Consider the following 21,992-nt stretch of genomic DNA (forward strand, 5'->3'; position numbering starts at 1 on the left):
AGAGCTGGCTTGTTGTTACCTTCCTTTAGGTGCTTCGGCTCAGGCAGGTAAACTCAAGGCAGCTGGTTTTGCACTGAAGGGGATGAAGAGCAGTGCAGAGGGAAGGGTGAAGTTCTACCAGCTAAGTGGCAGTGAGTAACTGGGGACATTAATATCCTCCATGATCATGGCTAGCTTTGGGAAGGTTGCTCAGGTGGGTCTTCATGGCCAGCAGCCAGAGCAAACAAGCTGCCACACAGGAAGACCACTGGGACAGCTTTGATTTAAAGAGGTGAGAGACAGGAAGAAGCAATTCTAGTAATATAACCTGTGGTTTGCAACCAGACAGCTGGCTAACAGATTGCTTCATAACAGAAAGTTTATGGGCTCTTATGAACCTCATTTCCTTTCTCTTATAAGAAATCTGAATTCATTTGACTTGCAAAACACCTGTGGTTGGACCAACCTTGCGTAGGAGCAGAATTCTGTGAAAGTAGTGTTCAAGGAGAGATGTCACAGGAGTAGGACCCCTGAAAACAGGCCACATCAGGGAACACCCAGAGAGAAAGAAAGATGGGAGAGACTTGGCTAACACCCTCTATCAGAGGCTTCATATTTGGAAAATGTCAAAGACTCAGGAAGTACCAGCTCTGGTGGAAAAATATTAATTTAATGTCTTACTCTGTCGGTCAAAAACAAACTTGGGATAGCGGCCGAGGGCACAAAAAATGTAGGAATAGCTACAAAGTGGTTATTTATAGGGACATCCATGGTCAGATATGTCAAACATTGGTAAAAGAAAGCCTGAATTTCCTGTTAGAAGACTCTGGGCAGCACTGAAGTTGGGAGTATAGGACTTGGTTCTAAGGTGTCCTACAGAACGTAACAGCATCTATTATAACATTTCATAATGATAAGTCCAACATCCAATTGCAGGTAACAGAGATTATCTGAGTCTGTCCAAGCACAGTTCAGTACTTCATGCTTCTTTCCTAAAATTAGCATCACTCAGACGGCATTGCAATGGATGCATATTTGAGAAAGCTGAGGAAAACATGAAGCAGCAAAAGGAAAATCTCATGGCAACAGCAGCCAAGAGGTAAGGTGATGTAGATTTTAGAAATCCTCCAAGGCCTGCCAAAGATGTGACTCGGTAAACTGACAGGAATCGAGGAGCGCTGCCCTGGTACCAGACTGGATCTCAGTCAGGATTAATGGCAGGAACCTCTACCACAGCTAGTGATTAACACAGCATGTTACATCTCAGGCAGAGCTCATTCTCACACTGTTGGCCTGGGTCGAGTCCTACCCAGAAGCTTTAAAATCTGAACAGTGCCCTAAAAAGTACCTCAACCAGCTAGAAAGTCATGTTTGTGAGAGATTATGACAAAGCAGCATCTGGAAAGAGAACTGAGTAACTCTAACCTGCTGTTGTGGTAGAAATCTAGAAAGCTGCCTTAACTCATAAATTCAGGAGACTACAGATGGGCCCAGCAGGAAACTTGCTACCTGGGGTGTGCATTGGAGTGGGGGGAAGTGAAATCTCAGACTGGAAACAGGAACGTGTTTTAAAAACAGGCATACAGTTCAAAACTGAGAAGAAGGTGAAGTGCTGATTAAGTTCATCAGAGAGCAGATATTTCACTTTGTATTTCACATCCTTCCTCTACAGAAGACCTAGGACTAGGGATGAGTTTAAACCAAAATAAAAGCATCTCTGCCAAGAAAAGCTATGAATGTATGCTAATTTCTTTGAGTGGCTCTGGTGTCTTTGAATCAGATGATGTAGTGATTGCATTTACCCAGAAAAGGAAGTGGCTTATCCCAAAGCAAAGCCATGTTACAGGAACATTTATCTTTGCAGCTCCTCTGGAACCTCAAGATTAATTTTGTCTATACAGATGAAGAATTAAAAGCACAGAGAATATGCAATTTTCCAAGGTGAAACAGATATCTACAGCAGATATGGAAGCTGGATGAGTCTCAGTTTAAAGCACTGGATTAGCTAGGACTGGCAACCAGGAATATATGAAGGCCAAGGAAGTAATTGGATTTTCTAAAGGTTAGAAAGGTAAGCAGGTAAAAACCCCTATTCTTAGATAACATCTGGCATGCTACCAAACATCTGGTAGCAGACTGTTTCATCTTGGAAAGTTTACAAGGTTTGCATGAACCTAATCTTTTTTCCTTTTCTGATTCTTTATCCCCTTAAGGACTCAGGATACTGATATTGCCACACACTACCACCACAGCTTTCTGAAGATGCTCAGCCTTTCCCTAGAACTGCAACAGCCCAGCCAGTCACTGTGGCAGAAGTAGCAGTTCACAGAAGTCCCGTAAGGGAGGCTGACAGAGAGAAGGTGGTCAGAAATGAGCCTGCTCTGATACCCATGCCTACATGCCACAGCTGAATGCCTGCTGTCTGTGCCTTGAGCTGATGTATTAAATACATTAAATACATTTGTTTCTTGCAGAACAGTTTATCTCAGCATTTAATTCATAACAAAAAAAAAAAAAAATCAAACCAACATGTGAAGTTGCCACCTCTGGTGCTCTGGTAGCCTGGTCCCTTCATCTTTAGTTCTCCAACTGGTAAGGCCAGGAAAAAAATGTTACTCTTGCTACTCCTATGTTGTCCCCTTCCCTTTCTCCTCAAAGGGAATTCTTCTTTCATCATGGACTGGGCCAAAAGAACCAAATGCTATTCAGCAAGAGCAAATTCAGCTAATCCTGCACACAGGGAAATCCATAAGGAGGCAAGCGGGGAGATGGAAGAGAACTGAGAAACAACGTGATAGTGGGAAAAAAAGCATAGCTGAGGGAGAAAATTAGCATGATTTGAGGAAGACAACACAGTCAAAGGGTATACTAGAGAACAGCCACCAATACCAAGGGAGATAGGCAAAGGAAAAGAAGCTACAGTCAGACCAACTTATCACAGATAAGTGCAAGAAAAGATATTCCCATTAGCAGGTCTGGCAGGGGAGGGACGTAAATGGCAGATCTTAATTCAAGATTTCAATCTTGGCTTTGAAAACTTCTCCTCCTGCTTCACACTTGGCTGCACGTTACCTTCCACTGCTTTGACCTTTTCCTCCATCTCTCTCTTCCTCTCCTCCTTTAGCAGCTGTTCCTGCTCCCTCTTCTGCACTGCTATAAGGATCTGGCGTTCCTCCTCTTCCTCCCTGCGCCTCTGCTTCTCCATGGAACTCAGCACATTCGGGTTTACCTGTGACAGAACAGGGCACCAAAAACTGTAACACGTTGGCTTATTCAAGTCTGAGCACAGGAAGGATTACTTTGAGCAAATATTAAAGCAAACCTACAATGAATGGCTGGGAGGAAAAAAAAAAGGGAAAAATGGATTTGTATGCATGAATTCCTAGATGAAAAGCAACATGTAAAGGAAAGTTATTTGTCAAGCAATGAAATCCTACTGATACAAGGACAATGGAAGGAGAAGCGATGGGTTAGACAAGCTGCCATTCTGTCAGGGACACGCTGTGAGTATTTCCCTTCCCTTCTGGGCAAAGGATTCAGGCTGTTGACAGCACCACAGAACACCTCTACCTCTTCCAGTTAGCAGAGCTCCAAGTGGGAAGTGTGAGCAGAAAGAACTACGTTGCCAAACCTGGCTCTGCTATAAAACACAGAGTACTTCATTAGGAAAAGAGACTGGTACAGCCTTGCATCGAGGTATCGTTTGGAATGTTTTCCTTTCCTGTTCAAAATTTCTGTGTGCTAATCTCCCCTGAACTACATCTTGTTTGTTTATTTGGACAGTTTTCCTGCTGGGTCCCAAAACCAGTTTTCTCACTCCAGGATGCCTGGCTCTTTATTGCCCCACTTCCTCGGCTCCCCACTGCCAGCAGGCTCCAAGGCTGTGTTTGATCCTGCTTAAGACTGCAGGCTTCCCGACCAGGGATCGCCTGCTCCTATTTCTCCAATGAAGTGCAAGTATGTATATGGAAGTGTGGAATTATCTTTATTAGCTTAAATTAATGATAAGACAAATGAATCAGTCATCCACCAGCCACTCCCACCCCTTTGACTTCTGCAAGACCAAGATACATGTGCCTTGTCAGCAAGGAATATCAATCGGAAAAGAACAGCGTACACACAGTTTGCTCCAACTTCATTTTCAGGGAATAACCAGCAACCACCACTTAAGCAGAAGGCATTTCCTGAGGATTAGCAATCAGCTGGGGTCCGTTGGCTGCTGCTCAGATCATCAACTTCTCCAGGCCCATTATTAATCCCCAGAAAAAAAAAATTCTGGCCCCATGATTACTGTTTTGTCCTTGTTTCATTGCCTAGGAGTGGAACCTGGGGCTGTTTTGATAAACACCTAGAAATGCTGTCTGGTTTCACTGTACATTCATTCCCCCTTTGCCTCCCCTTCCCCTATACAGCCCTGAGCTGCCCTACAAAGTCCCACTCCAACTTCCTGTGGATGAGTATCATGAATTATCTCCCTATTTCCAGCAGCAAAAATATTTTAAGAGAATTATATTTCAACCACCAACAGTCACAGAGAAGTGTCAAAGAGAGGATGATGGGACTCTTGACAAAATTAGGACCATATCCTGCAGTAAAAACACCAATCTTTTTAGGTGAACCCTATAGCATCATCTCACCATGAGGGAACTCTGCCTATCTTCTTTTCCTTTTTAGATATTTGCCAAATGTTAGTAGTTCACTCGTACATCCCTTTCCTAGAAAAATCATTCTGTGAGCCCATGTGCCTTAGCTTAGCCAGCTTCTCCTCACATTCAGCCTAAAGTTCATTTCTCAACCCCTCATTCCATCCAGTTATTCTCAGGCTCTTCTGGGGGAGCACAAATCCTTCTGTTCTTCAGCCATATTCCAGCCTTTACGGGCTTCCTCAGACACTTACACAAAACTCCCACATTTCTCCAGTTAGGTTAAATGTTTCCTTATAAAGCAATCCTTACAGTTCCAGTTGTCTCTCAGGGCTTTTCTCCCTGATCAATATCCAAACACCAGGATGCTCAGGACTGAAAGTGCTTTGCCAAGTACAAGGGGGTCAAGAACCTACAGAATTGGGTTCTACACTTACGCTTTTGATTCTTTTCATATCCCTTTCTCAAATGCTCTACCATCCGATTTTCTACTCATGAGCTGCAAACAATTTCCTTTCAGGTCTGATCCCGACCATCGTCCAACAGTTTACCCCTGACTTTCTTGATCAATCTTCAAATAGCAGTAAGAACCAAAAAAGTCAGGCTCTGCAGCAATTAGAAGAGGTGAGCAGGAACCAGCCATCAGAAGTTGGTACACTAATATGTTTTATTGAGGATGTGACCATCAGCCTTTAAACTCTCCAACCAGTAGATCTAAGCCAGCCTGGCATGACATGCCAACTTCTCTGATTGTTGGCACACAGGTGAGACCTTCCCTTTCCCTGGATTCATACAACTTTCACCATTCATGTCCTATGGAAACATGAACACAACATCCAAGCTGCAGTGCTCACCACCAGAACCTTTCCAAGCCTGCAGGGTGCATTCAGCACCCTACACTGTAATGGCATCGAATCCATAGCATGTTCCAGGTCAACACACCACAAATATGGCACTGACAAAACAAGGGGACAATTTTAAGCAAAGGAAGGGTGTCATCCTACTAGATGTAGGAAGCAGAAGAAGAAAAGGGAAAAGCAGAAACCACAGATGCAGTGTAGTGAGCCCCAAGGGCTGCAGCAGACACCCACAATGGCACTTGCTCCCTGCAGCACTTGCAGGGCAGCAGCAATGCTGGCTCTTTGAGACACTTCAGACACAGAAACAACCTGATTTTCAGAGGGACCCTCTGCCTGGTGTCCCCCTTAAAAGCCCACTAGGGATGAGTGTGCTTAACTCAGGGTTAAAAAAATACGTGAACACAAACCAGTAAACTCCTATGAGATGTGGTGGAAGCCGACGCCTATTGGAACGATAAAAACAAGAACCAAACTCAAACTTCCTTCCTGACCACACAGGTGGCAAAAGGACGTTTCTCCAGCTTCCTCCCCACTTGGAGGATAAAAATCACTGCTACCACAGCATCACCGCCTCCTTCCCTCCGGTAGAGAGCACTCCAGGACACAACATCGCTGCCCTCCTCTGGCCCTGCGACCTGAAAGGGCCAAACTCCTGCCCAAACTCCTGCCGTTTGCTTTGCTCTCCAGGCAGTTGGTATCAGACTTCAGGGGCAGAAGGCCAGGAGGCACGAGTGCCCTGGACACCCTGGCCTCTCATCCGCCAAACCTTTCCCGCTCAGGTTTCCACAGCGTGATCCTAATGAGGGTGCTGCTCAGGCAGCTCTTAATGAGGAGCTAATCTGAACCACCTGTTGAGAAATCCCCTGCAGGATCAGGAGCCCATGGAGCAGTTACATCTTGGACTGAAGCAGCAGCCAGGAGGAAGGGGTCACCTGCACTCGGCTGAGGTTTTCTCCCCCAGGCTCGCCTGCTGCCCGCCCTCACTTGACAAATAAGATATCAGACATGCTTGCACCTTCCTTGGCTCCCCAGTGGCAGGGATGACTGCCACATCCTGCTGGGGAGCACTGTGAGCATCACCACCCTCACACTGGCTGTCTCCCTGTGCCCTGGGCCCCCCGCCCCCCCGCTCGCTGGAAACATTTCACTGGCCCACAGGCAGCAATTAACAGCCCTCTGCCACAGCAGACCTGGAGCACCTGCGGTACTGATTAGCATCATTCAGGCTCCATGTGTTTCCCACTCCCCTCCTCCTCTGGGATTTCTGCTGCCTGTGAACAAACACGTGTCCCTGCGCTTCCTGCACGGTGGGCTTTGCAGAGAGCAATTCTGGCCCCAAACTGACCATCACTGGGGTCTTATTTTCCTCCCGGCAGGCTTTTATCTGCAGCATGATGAGAGGTTCTTCCTTCCTTTTATTTATCTGTTCCAAGTAAGTATATTTATTGCAGGGAACTACTTTCTCCTTTGTTTTGCGGGAACCTCTGACTCTGGCTCATGTGGAATATTCCCTGCAGCTTTATTTCCCAGGCTCTGACAAAACACCAGGTAACTACATTTTGATTACATCTGCGGTGAGAGATTATGCCACAACCTGATAGAATCAAGACAATCTTTTCCTCCAGAGCTAATCCCGAGTTGTCTGACCGATTGCTTTGGGCAGCAGTTGCCAGTTCAAAGACCCCCCACCTCCACGGCACCACATGCCTGGCTGTGCCGGCGTGACTGTTAGGGGCTGTGTGGTGAACTGGATCAGAAAACTGATCTATGTTAAAAATAACCCTGACCAAAGAAAAAGGTTATATTTAACTCCAGTCATTTTCCTGGGTCTGGTTCACTGCACAGACCCGCAAGGAGCGGCAGCAGCAGTGCTGTTACACTGACGGGGTGGAGGAGATGAGGGTGAAGAGGCACGGAAAGAGCCATTTCAGCCAACATAGCTGCAGTTTGATAAGCATTTCTTTAAGCTGCCTACATTGTGACTTCCATTTCCAGCTGACCCCCTCCTAGAACAGCTCCGCACGCTGCATCAGTCATTCTTCTCTCCCTCAGCACTATCTACATCCTCATGTGTTTGCAGCCTCACGTTTTCCCCTTGGCTGAATTTCTGTCATTTCCCTTTGTAAGCCGGTTCTTCTAGCCCTCTCATCCTTCTTCAACTTTTCTTTGAACTGCCTCGAATGTGCCAGCACTCTCATTGAAGTGGAATTCCCCAGACTGAGTGCAGATTTCCATATGCAGCTGCACCGGAGTCTGCAGCGAGGCCGGTTACCTCTGCGATCCAGAGGGCAGCACCTCCCTGCTCGCCATAGAAACCCTGAGTGTCAGCCTGCCTTTGACGGGCATTACCACCCATCTCTCTTTCAGCACAAGCACTTTCAAGCGACTCCTTCCCACTGAATAGCGATGCTGCGGTTTATTTTTTCCCCTAGGAGGCATCTGCTCTCGCCTCCCTCCGTCGTCCTCCCCCTCGCACCCCCCCTCACCTCCTGCTTGATTGGTTTGATGGGCTGATGGTCAGACATCCACCTGGGAGAAAACTCTGTCCGCTGCAGACGCTTCTCCTGAAACAGGGTTGAGAATTGAGGGAAGGAAAAAGAGAGTGGAGGAAATTAGGGCACATCGGTGACACTGGCAGGAGAAACTCTGGGGGCTAGAAGTGACCATGAAATCCCTATTAGCTTTACAAGGGTAGCAAACAAGCAAACTGAACTCAATCCAAGAACATCACGCTGGCTGCAGAGCCCATTTTACAAAGCCATCTAGCCGAAGGATCTCTTTCCAAATCTGTCCCACCTGAAAACATTCAGTTGACGGACAATACCCTTCAGAGTTTCAGGGCTCTGACATAACCAGCTCAAGCAGACTTAGCTAGGACAGCTAAAGCAGCCAGTGCCCCTCCAGCAGAGCCAGCTGAGAAAGGGCAGTAAAAGTGGAATCACAGGCAGTTTGCATAGAAAAGCTAGGCTGTAAATCGCAGCAGTTCAAAAGCACAGAGAATTCCCTGCTAGGAGAAAAGGGACACAGAACATGGCTGAAGACAGTAACCCCTTCAGCCTTCCTACCAACGGCGCCGTGCAACCATGAACCAGATCCTCGAGCATCAACTCTAGCCCTGCCACAGCACGGGGGAGAGCCTTTCCCCCCCCCCACAAGCTGAACAGCCCCCACATCCATGACACTTGGAGGCTGGAGGTGGGGTGACGGGCTGCTTGGATTCAGCAACTTCACTCAGCAAACGTCCATGCTCTTGGAAGCGGTCAAAGAGAGGTAAACAGGATGTCATGTCTCCTCACCTTCTGTGCAATCATGTTGCAGATCTCCGGCAGGAAGTCTTCACTCAAGAGTTTGTAGAGCTGCCGCTCTCTAAGGGAAGTCCTCTCTCTGAAGCTCTCTGTGACCTGCCTCCACTCCTCTTCCGTCTGGCACAGCAGCCACCATGTTCCACGGCCAGGCCCTTGGGACCCTTCAAAAACATGAAAGGATGTTATCTCCACAGCAGTTATGACTAACAGCTCTTCTTGATCCCTTCTCTTCTCTCCTCAGGGCTCAGGAAGAGCAAAAGACACTGTTAATGGCCACTGTTACGAAAAACGTGCTCTTTGCTATAGACCCAAAGCTCTCCTCATCCACCAGAAGCACTGCTACCTCCCTTAGTGACACTGAAAGTGATGCCAAGACACAGAGGAAAAAACACAGTTGAAGAAATAATGATGGGAAATGGCAATACACAGGTAGTACAACATCCCTGTAGCAAGCCTACATTCCAGTTATGATGGACCAGAGAAAAGGATTTAATTTGCTTCTTGTAATGGAGGCTGTCAGCCAGAGCAGGACATGGGGAAATACAAACGTCTGATTTAGTCTGGCAGCAGAATAAACCCATCAAAAAATACTGTAATTTGAAATAAGCTCTTTTTTTTTTTTTAAGCACTGCAAACCTTTTCTGCAGTGAAAAAATCCCCCCGTTCTCCCCAAATGAAACATTTTGTTCGCAGGCACTTGAAAGAACAGAAGAGGAAGCGAAGGACAGGGTTCATCAGGCTGCCAGATGAGGGGGAAGTTCCAAAAGTTCACATCCCATCCTTGCTTGATCCAGAGTGGGATCGAAGCAGATCACCCACCGCTCTGAGCATGTCCCAACTACCAAGACACTCTGAGCTGTTCCACCTTGTGTGAAATATTTGAATACTAATTGTGAAGGAAGGGCTCTCTTGCATGGTGGTTGGAACACCCACCTGGAGAGGGGGAATGTGGTTCCTGCTCCGCAAATGTTTACACAGAGCAGGGAAGCCTCATGGGTTGCAACTTGTACGCTTTTGCCCCAGGATGCTCTCTAAGCAAAAAAGGTTGTGGCCCTTTTTTTTTTCACTTGGGAGAAGGGGGGGATGAGTCTTGAATCAAACACCTTCAGGTTGGGGAGTTCTCAGCTCCCTCTAGACTTTTCTAGAGCTAACCACTGGCTCCTGGAAAGAAAGCAATGGCCACCACTGCCACTGGCAGATATCATGCACCCTCTCATCACATTTTCAAGCAAACTAACAACGAAAAATATAAAGAATTGAAAAAACAGAGCTGCTTTCTCTCTGAACCTGATTCTGGGCCCTTTATGGATCTGAGCTGCAAGTGCCTCTGGCATGCAAGCTGTCAGGTTGCCCTAGGAAGATCGGGAAGCTGCAGCCTCCCCCCAGCCACCTGCCCTCTGTCAGAAGCCTGGGTGCCATGGCAGTGGCACAGAGCGAGCACATGCTCCGGGTCACAGGCCAGCCTGGACTTGAGCCCACCCTCAGCTTCAGCTCAAGTGAATGCTCTGGGGACTAGTAACAGAGATGGCAAAGGACCAGCCATCTGCCCACCTGCAGGGGGGAGCTTACCTGCATGCTGCCCCCAAACCCTGTACCCTTGTTTCCTATTCCCTTGCCAGCTGCCTACGGAGAACTCATTTCAATAGCAAACAGGACTAAGGCACTGCTTTGTGCCACCAGAAGATTACTCTGCAGCTGAAGTGACACAATTTGCTGGAAGACAATGATCTGATAAAACCCCCAGCGCCTCACGCGCACTGCTCTGACTCTGCCGCCCAGCTCTGGAGCAGCCGCCAGGAAATCTGAAGACAAAGGCCAAAGGGAAGGAGGCATGGGAAAGACAATGCCACCCTTGCCTTTTATTGTGAGGGAACAGGCAGGCCGAGTCCCTGGGTTTTGTGGAAGCCAGTGGATACACATGTATGACAAATGAGTCCCAGCTCCCTTGAACTCACATTCACATCGTGTTGCCAACTGATTCTTTCTGCTTGCCTTGTTAACCCTTAGGTGGGTACCCCCAAGATGTGCTCAGCCACCGAATAGCTACCAGGAAGGAGAAGTGAGGAGGATCAAAAAGGTTCTTCCTTCTCTGTCTTGGCATCACTGACCACACTCTCTTCCCAGCCCTAAAAAACACAGGGCCAGCTACCAACAGGGCCATGTGTTTACCTCATGCCTGGAAGAAGGAGGACCATTCACAACCCATTTTTGTAGGTGAGCCCTCAAGGTCTAGTGTATCCCAATAGGTTAGGTTTCTTCCTCCCAAAATCATCCATGACAAGATAGGAAGCCTACATGTGCCCAGGCTCCCAGCTGCAAGGCAGTCTGTAATCCCTGCAAACCCCTCCTTCCCAGCTTGGCCCCAACCACCAGCAGAAAGACTCTCCCTTTCCTGAGAAAGGCTGGGTTGTTACAGACATCTCTCTGGGCTTTGACAATTTAAGAACCATGTTAGCCGATGGTATCAACCCTGATGCCGTAAAATCTCTTTACCATTTCTTATCTGAGTCTCATGGATTAGCAAGTTCTCTTCTGCCTTCTCCCTACCAAAAAAAAGAAAGAGAAGAAGTGATACAATAAATACATTACTTCACACCATGTGAAATGCAGCTGCTTCTAAGAAGAATGGGGGACGCAGCAATTATTCAGTGCACAGCAAAACCATGAAAAAACAACCTGCAGAACACACATTTGATATATATTTTCACATATATATTTATCATAGCTTCATAAAGTTTTTAAAAGTGAAGGGTGCAGGCTGAAGTTTGGCAAGCACAGTATTTCAGTTCTTGTGTAAGCATCCCGAAATCTATACTGACTCAAGTGGCCGGGATTTTTGGCTTCAAGTGCTACACAGCGAAAGTGTTCTTTATCAGGAGCAAATCCTCTAGCACTGCACACTGGAACTGCATTTGAAGTGAGGTGGTTGGAAGAGTGATGCCCACTGTTTCACGGAACTTCCAGCTCAGTCAGAATTTGCTTTGGAGAGTGATCAAAGCATCCACCAAGTCTGAGCTTGCTTTGCTTCAGAGATGCATTGAAATTATGGCTGCATGGTATATACATACTTATTGGGGGAACCCCAGAACTACATTATACTTTCCTCTGGGAACATACGTATTTTAACTCTGTTGCAGGAAGAACCCTTCCATACCTCAGCAAATTTTCCTCCAGTAGTTTTTTCCGCTTTGGAGGTCGCCCTCGTCTCTTGCCTGTTTTCCCAGGAACATTTGGGGTGTTTGTCTGCCCCCCACATCCCCTGAAAAATGGCAAAACCACCATGAAATATCTGCTGAGCAAGGGAACTGAGGCTGGCAGGATGGGAGAAGGGCACAGAAATTGGAACAGCTGCTAGGAACCCAACCAAAGGAGGGATTAAATCAGAGCAGCAACAGGATGGGGAGGGGAGAGGAGGGATTCCCACTGGCTGGGAGCCTGCTCTGGGAGCCGCCGGCACGGCACGGTACGGTGCGGGGCAGACAGGCAGGAATGCAGTGGGGCAAGCAGCATCGTTCCCACAGCAGGCTCTCCTGGTGCCACAAAGGCTGCAGGCTGGCTCCGACACAATGCGCGGCGCAGGGCAGCTCCGCTGTCTGCTTGGCAACTCCAGTCTCGCCCCGCACTGCCCCGGCCTCTCCCAGGCCCCCCCACCCCAGCACAACAGCAGTCAGGCGGAGCCCCCTCCAGCTGGGCTGGCTGTGCCCCCTCGCCCCCTGCACCCAGACATGGCAGGGGGGGGATGTGTGTGGGTTGTTACCTGTCTGGAGCCAGCTCTCCGTTGGTTTTCCCCTGCACCGGGTCCTCCTTGTACATCCGCGTGCCATAGAAGTACCAGTACAGGGCCCCGCTGCTGTCCTCACCCAGCGGCTCCACGCGGAGGCTGTCGGCGTCCAGGCCCTGCGCCCCCCGCCAGACGGTGACAAGTTGAAAAGCGGCCACGATTGTCACACAAAACATGATGACACCCCTCCGCAAACACCTCCCTCCCTCCCTCCTTCCCTCCCACCACGCCACAGCAGCAGTACAGCTGCTCCTCCCGGCCGAGCTGGGAAAATGTTACTCCAGGGGGAAGGCAACTGTGCGCTCTCTGTCCAGGGAGGGATTTAGATTGGCATCTCTAATTTGAATGGCCTCTCTCGTTTTAACATTTCATCTCTGGTGCTCCTGACAGGGAAGGTCTAATTAGTGCTGGCGACAGTCACGCACAGCCCTGAGAAGCTCCCTTCCCCCCTCCCTGCCTCTACCATCCCCCAGCTCCCCCAGTATACTTCAGCTCCATCCTTTCATCTCACACCATCCCTCAGCAAGGCAGTCTCGGCTCTCACAGCCCTGCCATTGGAGCATCTCCAAATTCACTCTTCTCAGGAAGAGTAGCCAATGAAGCCAATTTGCTTGTCAACTCTCATGTTATGAATACATCCGCAGAGGACAAGGGCCCAAGCCTTGGGCACTGCCCTTGGGTCCTCTGCAAGGCAGAGGAGGAGATGGAGAACTGCCAACCCACTGTGTCGCCACCTGGTTACCTGGTTTAAAATACATTGAAAAGCATCTACTCCTCTCTTCCCAGTAAAATTCATGGATCTGGCCCAGCTCCTACAGCCACACTGTTTCCCCTGTTCCTGCTGCCCAAAGCACCTTGAGGAGGTCGAAGACATCGTCTGCATCGAGGCGGTAGTCGCAGAGGCGGTGCAGGATCTCCACCCGGGTGCGCAGGGGCAGCTCCTGGAAGGTGGACTCCCGCAAGGGGTTGGGTTTCCCCTCCTCCAGCTCCCAGCGGTAGTTGATGATGTCCTCCAGGTAGCTGTGAAACGTCTGGGATCTAACCAAGGGAAAAAAGTCCCACACACTCACTGTAGTTTGCCATGCCAGAAACATCTGGTGCACCAAGCAACTCGAACAAACATAACACAGAGACAGCACCTGAAGGAAAATGGTGCCTTACAACAGCTATGGCTGGGTGCAGCTCTGTAACCCATATTCCCAAAACACAGCAACCTCACTGCAACACCATGGGATTTCACACTATACACAGACAGCTTACAGGGCTCTGCATTACTGTTATTTCCTTCTAAGCTGAAAGAACGAGCTAAACATTACGGCAACTCAGCCTCATCCCCTTTCTATCCTAATGGGCAGCGCCTTGTGCTAGCACCAACATCCACCCTTTGCTAAAATAGGATGCAACAAAAGTTATTGGTCTGATCCCCTTCCACCTCTCCCCATTTGATGCCTAAACCTTCTTCTTCAGCTTTTCATTTGCCCCTCACATCTATCATTGCCAAGCCCTGGTTCAGTGCCCTGAAACTTTCGATAGCTCATCACCTCCTCCCCACTTGGCTGATTTATGCTTCCCATACTCCTGTTGTGGCTCCTACTCGTCTCTCCCTCCATTCCCAAAGGTGCTGCCACTTTCTGCCTGTTCCTCCCTCCATCAGTGCCTCTGGCAGGACATCAGCACAGTTAACACACACAGTTTGGACCCTGACACACAATGAGGCTGATCCCCAGCATGAGTGTACGTCCCAAACAGGGCTCCACCCAAACAGGGCTCTGTCCTCTGTAGTCTCCCAGATCAAGCTGAACATTCAAGCTCTTCATAAACATTGCTACTAAACCGATCTTTCTCATCTTCTAGCTGGGCCACATGAAGTCCCACTTTCATTCCCAGCAGTTCATCATATAACTCAAGGAAGCAGACATTTCTTACCCCTGTCTGTCATTGAGGGTAAATGTCCCCATCTGACTGTTGATGGAGCTCAAGGCTAAAGGAATTTCTGTCCATATTTTAATGAGACGTAAGCCTTTATTCTGAATGCTGAAAATTTCAGGGCAGGGAATGAAAAAGGGCTGGTGAGTCCATGTGTCCCTAAATATAAAACTTCCTGAAGATCTGTCTGTATCACTTTGAGTCCTGAGACTTGCCGGGCTCGCTCAGCCTATTCAAGTTGTGTACCCTGAGCACAGCAAAGGGGGACCCCCCCATGCCCCAGCCATTCTTGCACACACGGGAAGTCCATATGCCAGCAAGAACACCACTGGGTACACATTCCCACCAGCTCTCAAAAAGGCAGCTCAACTTGATAGGTTTTTGGCACAAGCAGATTACTCTATATGATTAATGGAACCGCGCCAGCACCACAGAATTGCATTTCCCTGAGAAATCGCTAACTTCCACAAAAGCTATTATTTTTAAACAAAGAGATAGAGGAGTGTGATCCAACTGAAGAAAGATGGTTAAAAGTCAACAAGAAGTTAGCTATTAGAAAGAGGTCTTCACACATTTGGTAAAGACCAGGCTTCTTTGCAAGGAGCATGACTGGACAGTGACTGCGAGAACGAAGGAACAGATGCCTCAAGCCATGTCCACCTGGCAGCATTTCCCTTCCTCCTTGAGTAGAGAGAAGTTAGTGCTACCACCCTGCAGATCACTCCTCACCAGCCTGCTTCCTTCTGACGTCAAATGCAAGCTGACCTCCCAGGGATACGTCCTCTCATCCGATGACTGTCACCAGCCCTCTGGTTGTATTTAACAATAGATTGAATGTATGTGGATCTATTGCCTCCTGCAACCTGGAGTTTGCTCTTTTCTGCATGACACAAGTAAAGCATCAGTATTTCCAAGCATCATTGTTTCACTCCCACTAATACCAGCAGTCACACAAATGCAACTTGAAACAGCCCCCTATGCTGACAAAGTTCAGTCAAAAAGGGAGGACTGACAGCTGACATTTTATGAAATTATGTATGTGCTGCCTCAAGTAGTAATTTTAGGGTAAAAATGACAGCAAATATCCTTTTTCAAGTGAAATATTCAATGCAGCATACACCTACCTGGAGCAGCTGTGCATCCCCAGTGTCTTCCTCATTTAACTCAAGACCCAACTTCCAGCAAGGACTTCAACTTGGCAAAGAGTGCAATAATAGATTCCCTTTATAGACTTTTTAAGAGTGCTATTTGATCACACATCTTGAATGTTAGATATTTACCAAAGCCATTAGATTAAAAAAAAAAACAAAAAAACACAGTTTTGACTAGCTTTCAGAATAGAGTGATGAGAATATCTTTTCCTGGAAGCAGGAAAGCAACAACTGTATTTGGATGCTTAACCTGTTGCAGAAGGGAAATGACTGTAAGCTCCCAGACAACATTCGAGTTTCAGCCCCCCAAGTTCAGTTCTTCCACTTTGTCAGATTTCGAGGCAGAATATAATTTCATCAAGTCTGATATAGAAGTTCTGGCTATTTCCAATAAAATTGCCTGAAAAAAGTTTCCCTAGGATCCTGAGTAACCCGTGAGTGACAAGGATTGGCCAGGAAGAAGCCACAAAAGTAACAGGGTTTTATCTGCTCCTATTTTTTTCTGGTTAAATTTTTTTCTACCTAGAAAAAAGGGGGAAAGGCATGGAAAAAATGAGATCAGACAGATACTTTTGCTGCTTGCACGAGTTCACTCATCTTGCTCTATCATTTTGCTTGCTCTCAAAGAAAACCGATCCAGGAAGCCCCTCAATTCCAGAAGATCATCTGAAATCTTTGCCTATGTAGCTCTCTTTCCCCCTGGAGACTGGCTCTGTTGACTTAACCAATTTGGTTTGAGTTTGACTTTCACATAAGTGGCTAACACTAGAAATTTCCGCCATCCACCCAGCGTTCAATGCATTACAAGCTCTGTTCTTAAGAGTACTTTTGAGTTCCTACCCCCATCAATTTTCAAAGACAGCTACTGTGCATTTGTCGCTTTGAATAAGGATAGAAATGAGAACCAGAGATGGGAAACAGATGTCTCAAGGCATTCCCAATCACTCTCAATCTTGCCCAATTTATATTTTCCCTCTTAATGGGAATCGACCTCTTTTCTCCAGACAAATGTAGGGTGCTCGTCTTCAGCCTGTCTGCCACACCTTCAGTTAGTTTCACTCAGCCTGCCTCTCTTACATTTCCCTTTGAAAAGGGATTTGGAGAAGAAAATCTGCAGGAAGCAGAGCAATCTGTGACAACCCTGCCCTTGGGTTTTCTGAGCAGAAATGCTCAGTCCTAACTGTTTGGAATTAAAATTCAAAACCAAGAACCAGAGAGACAGGGGCCAGGAATGGAATGACCTGGATACAGTCTGTTAAATACTTTTTTTTCAAGCTCACTAATAGGACAGTAATACACTTGCAGGTATGCCAAGTCCTACAGAGTTTCTGCTGCAACTGAGAACCTCTGAAAACCATTTTGTAGGTGGGAAAAAGGCAGGAGGGAGATAGCTGAGACAGATGTTTCTCTTCTCCAGAGGTTCTCAGCATTACTGAGACTTGTAAAAACACTCAACTAATGGAGGCAATGTTAGGTTGGCAATGTCCTTTCTCTACAAATTGAAGCATTCCCAAGGAGGCTGAACTGGTACATGGACACATTCTGTCTCGGGGCACATATCCAAAGGAAAACCAACTCTCTTCTGAAAGTAAACTGGGAGTTCTAGAAAAAATTCACAAAAAAGTGTGAAACCACAGGCACGACTGTCACCACATGTCAACCACTTCCTCACATACAGCATAACCATCTTCCATACAGCTCATTAAACCAAGGAAAAGTATTACAGAAATCAACTGAGATTAGAAAAGGCACCTCAGAGTACTCTGCAACCGTAAAACTTCATCCTTCCAACCCCTTTCTTCCATCCCAACTTCACTAGCACCATTAGTATTCCAGAGAACTGTGATAAAATTTCCCTCGCTTGTCAAAACATCTCTTACTTTGCAGTTGCCCCTTGATGTGCAAAGTAATTTGGATAGCTGTAGTGGGGCAGTGCTGGAACAGTACCTGCATATCTGTGTGATACATCCCACACAGATGCAGATGATTTTTCCTGAGCCCAATGCAATTCTTAGTCTCATCCCTGGCTGCGTTCTGAAACCAAAGGGTTGTTGCTAGAGATCCCCATCTTTTTTTGCAAAGATTAGAAAGGAGGTCAAAGCTGAATTGCAACTGTGCTTGAAAGTTTTAATGGCATGTTGCAGACCTGTGCATATACAAAAGGAAATCTGGGGCACAGGGGAGGACAAGACCTAGCATATCCATGTCAAAGAGGAGGAACAGAGTCAGACAATCCACAAGAGCACCATCAAGGCTGCAGCTCAAGTTGCCTGTGATCTTTAGTAGCAGCTGCGAAAAAATCAGGGCATAAAGAAGATGGAGCAAGTTGAAGGAGGGGCTGCTCTTCAACATGGGTATCAGCGTCCAGAACAGCCAGAGAAATGATACACCACCCCCTGACAGCTCAGCGCCGCAGCCCGGCCATCTGCTGCCCGGCTGCCTCCCAAAGAGGGAGGTTTCTCTGAGCTCCAGGAGAGGGGAGCTGAGGACTCCTCCCCCCGCCTGGCGATCCCAGTGGCTTTCCCCTGCTCGCAGGAGAGGCACCCTTCCCACCGCCAGGGCTTTTAACGCGTGGGGTCATGCTCTGCTGTCACAAAAACAAGCTTGGCCAGCATGCCCGGCTTCCCGGAGGGGCTCCTTTGGAGACCTCTGGAAGAGAGGGTGAAAATTTCACGGAGTTGATGGGATGTATGGAAAAATTTGGTCGGAGCTTCCGGTGTGCAGGCTTGGGAGGGAACAGCTGCATCCAGAGACCCCAGCCCCCCAGGCACCCTGTAGGGCAAACCCAACGTGAAATTCCTTCTGAGCAAACCCAGCACCCTCGGGGCTGGAATTATGTGTACACACACACACACGATTATTTTTTTTATCCTCGTGCCCAAAGGAAGCAGAGCCACTTGTGCTCTTAGTTTTAAAGACTCCAAAGTAAATCAAGTCTTGGCTGGAAAACTGTAAACAAAATCAAGCCAAACAAACAAAAGCAAAACCAAACACTGATTCAGTAAGAGAGTCCCCGTGTCAATCTGCACTTCCCGCAGGCAGGATGCCATAGCCTGAGCATGGAATTACTGCTCCAGCACACTGCCCTATCTGGTCTATTGCTGCCAATTTTGTTACAAGCCCTCCCCCTATACACATCCCTAAAAAACACCTTAAACCCAACCCCCCCACCCCCTCCCAAACCCCCCAATCCTGTGTGAGTAAGTATTGGATTAAGAGAAACATTAGGGTAAGGAGTTGGAAATATTGGAGACAAAAATCTCCCAGTGATGCTCAGCTACTGATGGCACACAAAAATAAGCCTTCTGAAAGTTCAGATGCCAAATAATTGCCTGGACCACTAGCTAGAATATCTATCATGTTGACAGTGTTTTAGGTCTCTCGTTTCATTCAATTTACAAAATGCAATGGAAGAGTAAATACTGGAACACTCTTGAGCTAAAACTGCTGGGAAAATGGCAAGCCTGACCTGCATCTAATCCCAGACAGTATATTGTTCTTCAGATTAAAACCAAGAACCCTGACAAAACCAGGGGATGACAGAGAGCAGGAACAACAATAGACCTCTTCCACCTCCTACCCAAGAGTTATTATGTGTGAGGAACATGGAAAACAAGACGGGGAGAGCTCAGCCTTTCCCTCAAGGACCATTTAAACAGGAATATAATTGCTCTTGCCGTTCCTATTAGACAGTTAGTCAGAAAGAAAAATAATAGAGGTGATACTTATATCTGGTAAACGCTTTAAAAGCTAAAAAAGACTCAGATGCCCCCAGCCACCCAACACAAGCATTGCTTTTCAGAGTTCTTAGTACTAGATGAAGAAAGTCTTCTTGGGCATCTAATTCACAGCACACAAGAGAACTGGCTTTGCCTCTGTGATCTCTCTAGTTAAAAGAAAGAACCTCAAAAAATCAAGGTCTTATCAGAACAGACGTTTTATCATGCAGTTAATTTTATGGACTGAAGATATTTCACCTTATGGGCTGGCACCTTTTAAGTTCTGAATTGGCAAAAAGGCATCAGCTTGGTGTTGAGAGTCACTCAGGTGTTAATGAGAGCATTAACTGACAGATGGCATTCAAGATATTTCTCGCCTCTCCAATGAAGACAGCTCCTTTGCTAGAGCAGAGATCAGGAAGGCTTAATTCTTAACAAGCATACAATGCCTTGGCACAAAGGCAAGCCCTCTGGAAGGTAATGGGAAGGATTCAGGGTTTGCTGGGATGACCTCAGTCAAACATCATTAACAGGGTCAGGAGAAGCAAAGCCTATTTCAGAAGAAAAAAAATAATGTAAGGACCCTCATGATCAATCTATCGTGGCTTGTCAGAAAGAGAAAGCTTAGGCTGACCTTAGAGGCAATATGAGTTACTACTACCAGCCTGACCTTGAGCTCTCATGTAACAATGGAGACTTTTTTTTTTTTACTGTATTATTGAGCTTTCTTATCTGAGGTGGGGGAGGAAGCTTTATGGACCAGCTGGTACTTCACCTTCAAACAGTTTACCCTACTGAGAAACTAAGTTAAGTATGATGCAGGGGGAAAAAGATGCTACCCCATCCTTCTTGGGGAGGAAAAGGGTTGGGAAGGTATCCTTCCAATCCCTCCGTGTGCAGCCTGCTCAGAAGGCATGCAAGCCAGCAGAAAGCATGTCCTCCTCAGACCATGGGCAAACTTGTCATCGGGGTGCCCAAACTGGCAGAGGCTCAAGGGCAACAAGCACCCTGAGGGGTCTCTGCACAAAACACTTCACTGTGGCAGAGCAAAACAATGGAGAAGCTGGAGATCCAGGAATCATGATCTTAAGCTTTAACAGCCATGTCATTTCCAATTCAACTAGCAGTGCCACTAGTTGTAGCACTGATGGGGACAGACTTCAAAAATTCCCAGGAACAGCCTACAGGGAGGCAGCAACTCCTGGGGGCACCACACTTGTGACAGATCTCAGCAAGGTCCAACCCTGGCAGAGCCCCTGTGATGGAGGAAACATCTGGGCACATCCCATCTTTCAGCGCCTTTTTTGAAACATGCCTGGAGAAAATCTGCTGGCCTACTAGTGGCTGTGAACAAAAGCAGGACAGCTGACATTAATGGACCTTGAACGAGATCACAAAGTGGGGGGAAAAAAATAAAATTCAAATTACATTGATCAAAGCTCCAGAGTGAAGTTTCTCCTCCCAGAGTCGTAAAGACAGCAGAGATTGCTGGAGTACACGGCCATCACAGGGCATGTACAGGCCTGCCTTTTGTCCTCCACTGCAAACTTGAACTAGTTTTTTGACCTTGCTGAAACCTCAGTAATTCTGTGGCTTACCTGTCACTGGCAGTGAAGGACAAGAGAAAGACACCCGAAGAATTGAGTGGGTCGACTGCACTGAGCTCTGCACACAAGGACATTCGTCTTCACCATTGCTGAACATGGAAAGACAGTCTTTCTAGGTTAGAACCATGGTTTTATTTCAAAACATAAGGACAAAATATTAGCCAGTTAGCTAATGTTTAGTAGAGGCAGCTCTTCCCTAAAATAGTCTGGTCTAACTCCTGGATTTGGCAGTCTGAAACATGAGTGGTTGGAGGTTTCCACATCCATGACAGAGACACCCAAAGGCTTCCACAAAAGTAAAGGACAGCAGAGTAATTTCAGCACCCTAGCAATTCCTGTTCCCTGCCTCTCTCTTGTCCACCCCATAACTTGCTTCCAGAACTCAAATGTGGCACCGAGTCCAGACCAGCCCCAAAATATGCTGAAGAGATGCTTAAGGAAGACAACAGGATTCTGGATGTTTCCTCCAATATGATAACACAAAGTTAGGACAGGAGGTTCTCCAGCAGAAGGGCTGCTCAACCTTGCTAAGGAAATCTAATTTACATGGTTGGATGCTGTGGAATCCACTAACTTCCCAGCTGAACTCCCACAATGCTTGTGTTTAGGAGAGAGAAAAAAATCAGCTAAGAAAACCCATGGCTGTCAGCAGCTAAGAACATTCCTACTCCTTGTCTTCCTCCATCTTACCTTGAGCGATCTCCCATACAATAAAAACTGGGGAAGCTGGAAGGGGAGCTGGCAGATATGCTGTATCCCACAGAGAAGCAGAATAGGAACAGCTATGGAGCGAGGCAGTGTCTCTGGGGAGGCAGAGAGAATGGAGAGCTGATGTGGGCTGTCTAGTCTAATAAGGGATCACACCACAGGAGCATGTGCTGGCTTGACAGAAGCAAGTGCAGCCACTTAACCTGGGTATGACAGCTGAAGTAGGAGCATTGCTTTGTTACCCCAAAAAAAGGGGAGCATGAAGGAAGAAGAGGAAGGCACGAAGTCACTGCAGCTCCCACCTTTCAGGAAG

The 21,992-nt window shown here is 47.3% G+C and overlaps 1 protein-coding gene across 3 annotated transcripts in view; it reads right to left on the bottom strand.

Annotated features, from left to right (window-relative positions):
• The window catches only part of LOC113990847 (cat eye syndrome critical region protein 2), a 94,305-nt gene that overhangs the window by 10,482 nt on the left and 61,831 nt on the right, over positions 1-21,992 (bottom strand). For 2 of the 3 annotated variants that reach the window (XM_027726660.2, XM_039383242.1), the window contains exons 3-9: positions 13,423-13,606; positions 12,545-12,684; positions 11,942-12,046; positions 11,281-11,330; positions 8,779-8,948; positions 7,969-8,046; positions 3,052-3,208 (exon numbers count right to left, since the gene is read on the bottom strand). In XM_027726660.2, the coding sequence (XP_027582461.2) occupies positions 3,052-3,208; positions 7,969-8,046; positions 8,779-8,948; positions 11,281-11,330; positions 11,942-12,046; positions 12,545-12,684; positions 13,423-13,606 (884 nt within the window). The remainder of the gene's footprint in view (positions 1-3,051; positions 3,209-7,968; positions 8,047-8,778; positions 8,949-11,280; positions 11,331-11,941; positions 12,047-12,544; positions 12,685-13,422; positions 13,607-21,992) is intronic. The other variant, XM_039383243.1, reaches the window with a different exon arrangement.

The sequence above is a fragment of the Pipra filicauda genome, unplaced genomic scaffold, assembly GCF_003945595.2.
Source record: "Pipra filicauda isolate LSUMZ 115617 unplaced genomic scaffold, ASM394559v2 scaffold2_size9829703_pilon, whole genome shotgun sequence".
In the NCBI taxonomy this organism is placed as follows: Eukaryota; Metazoa; Chordata; class Aves; order Passeriformes; family Pipridae; genus Pipra; species Pipra filicauda.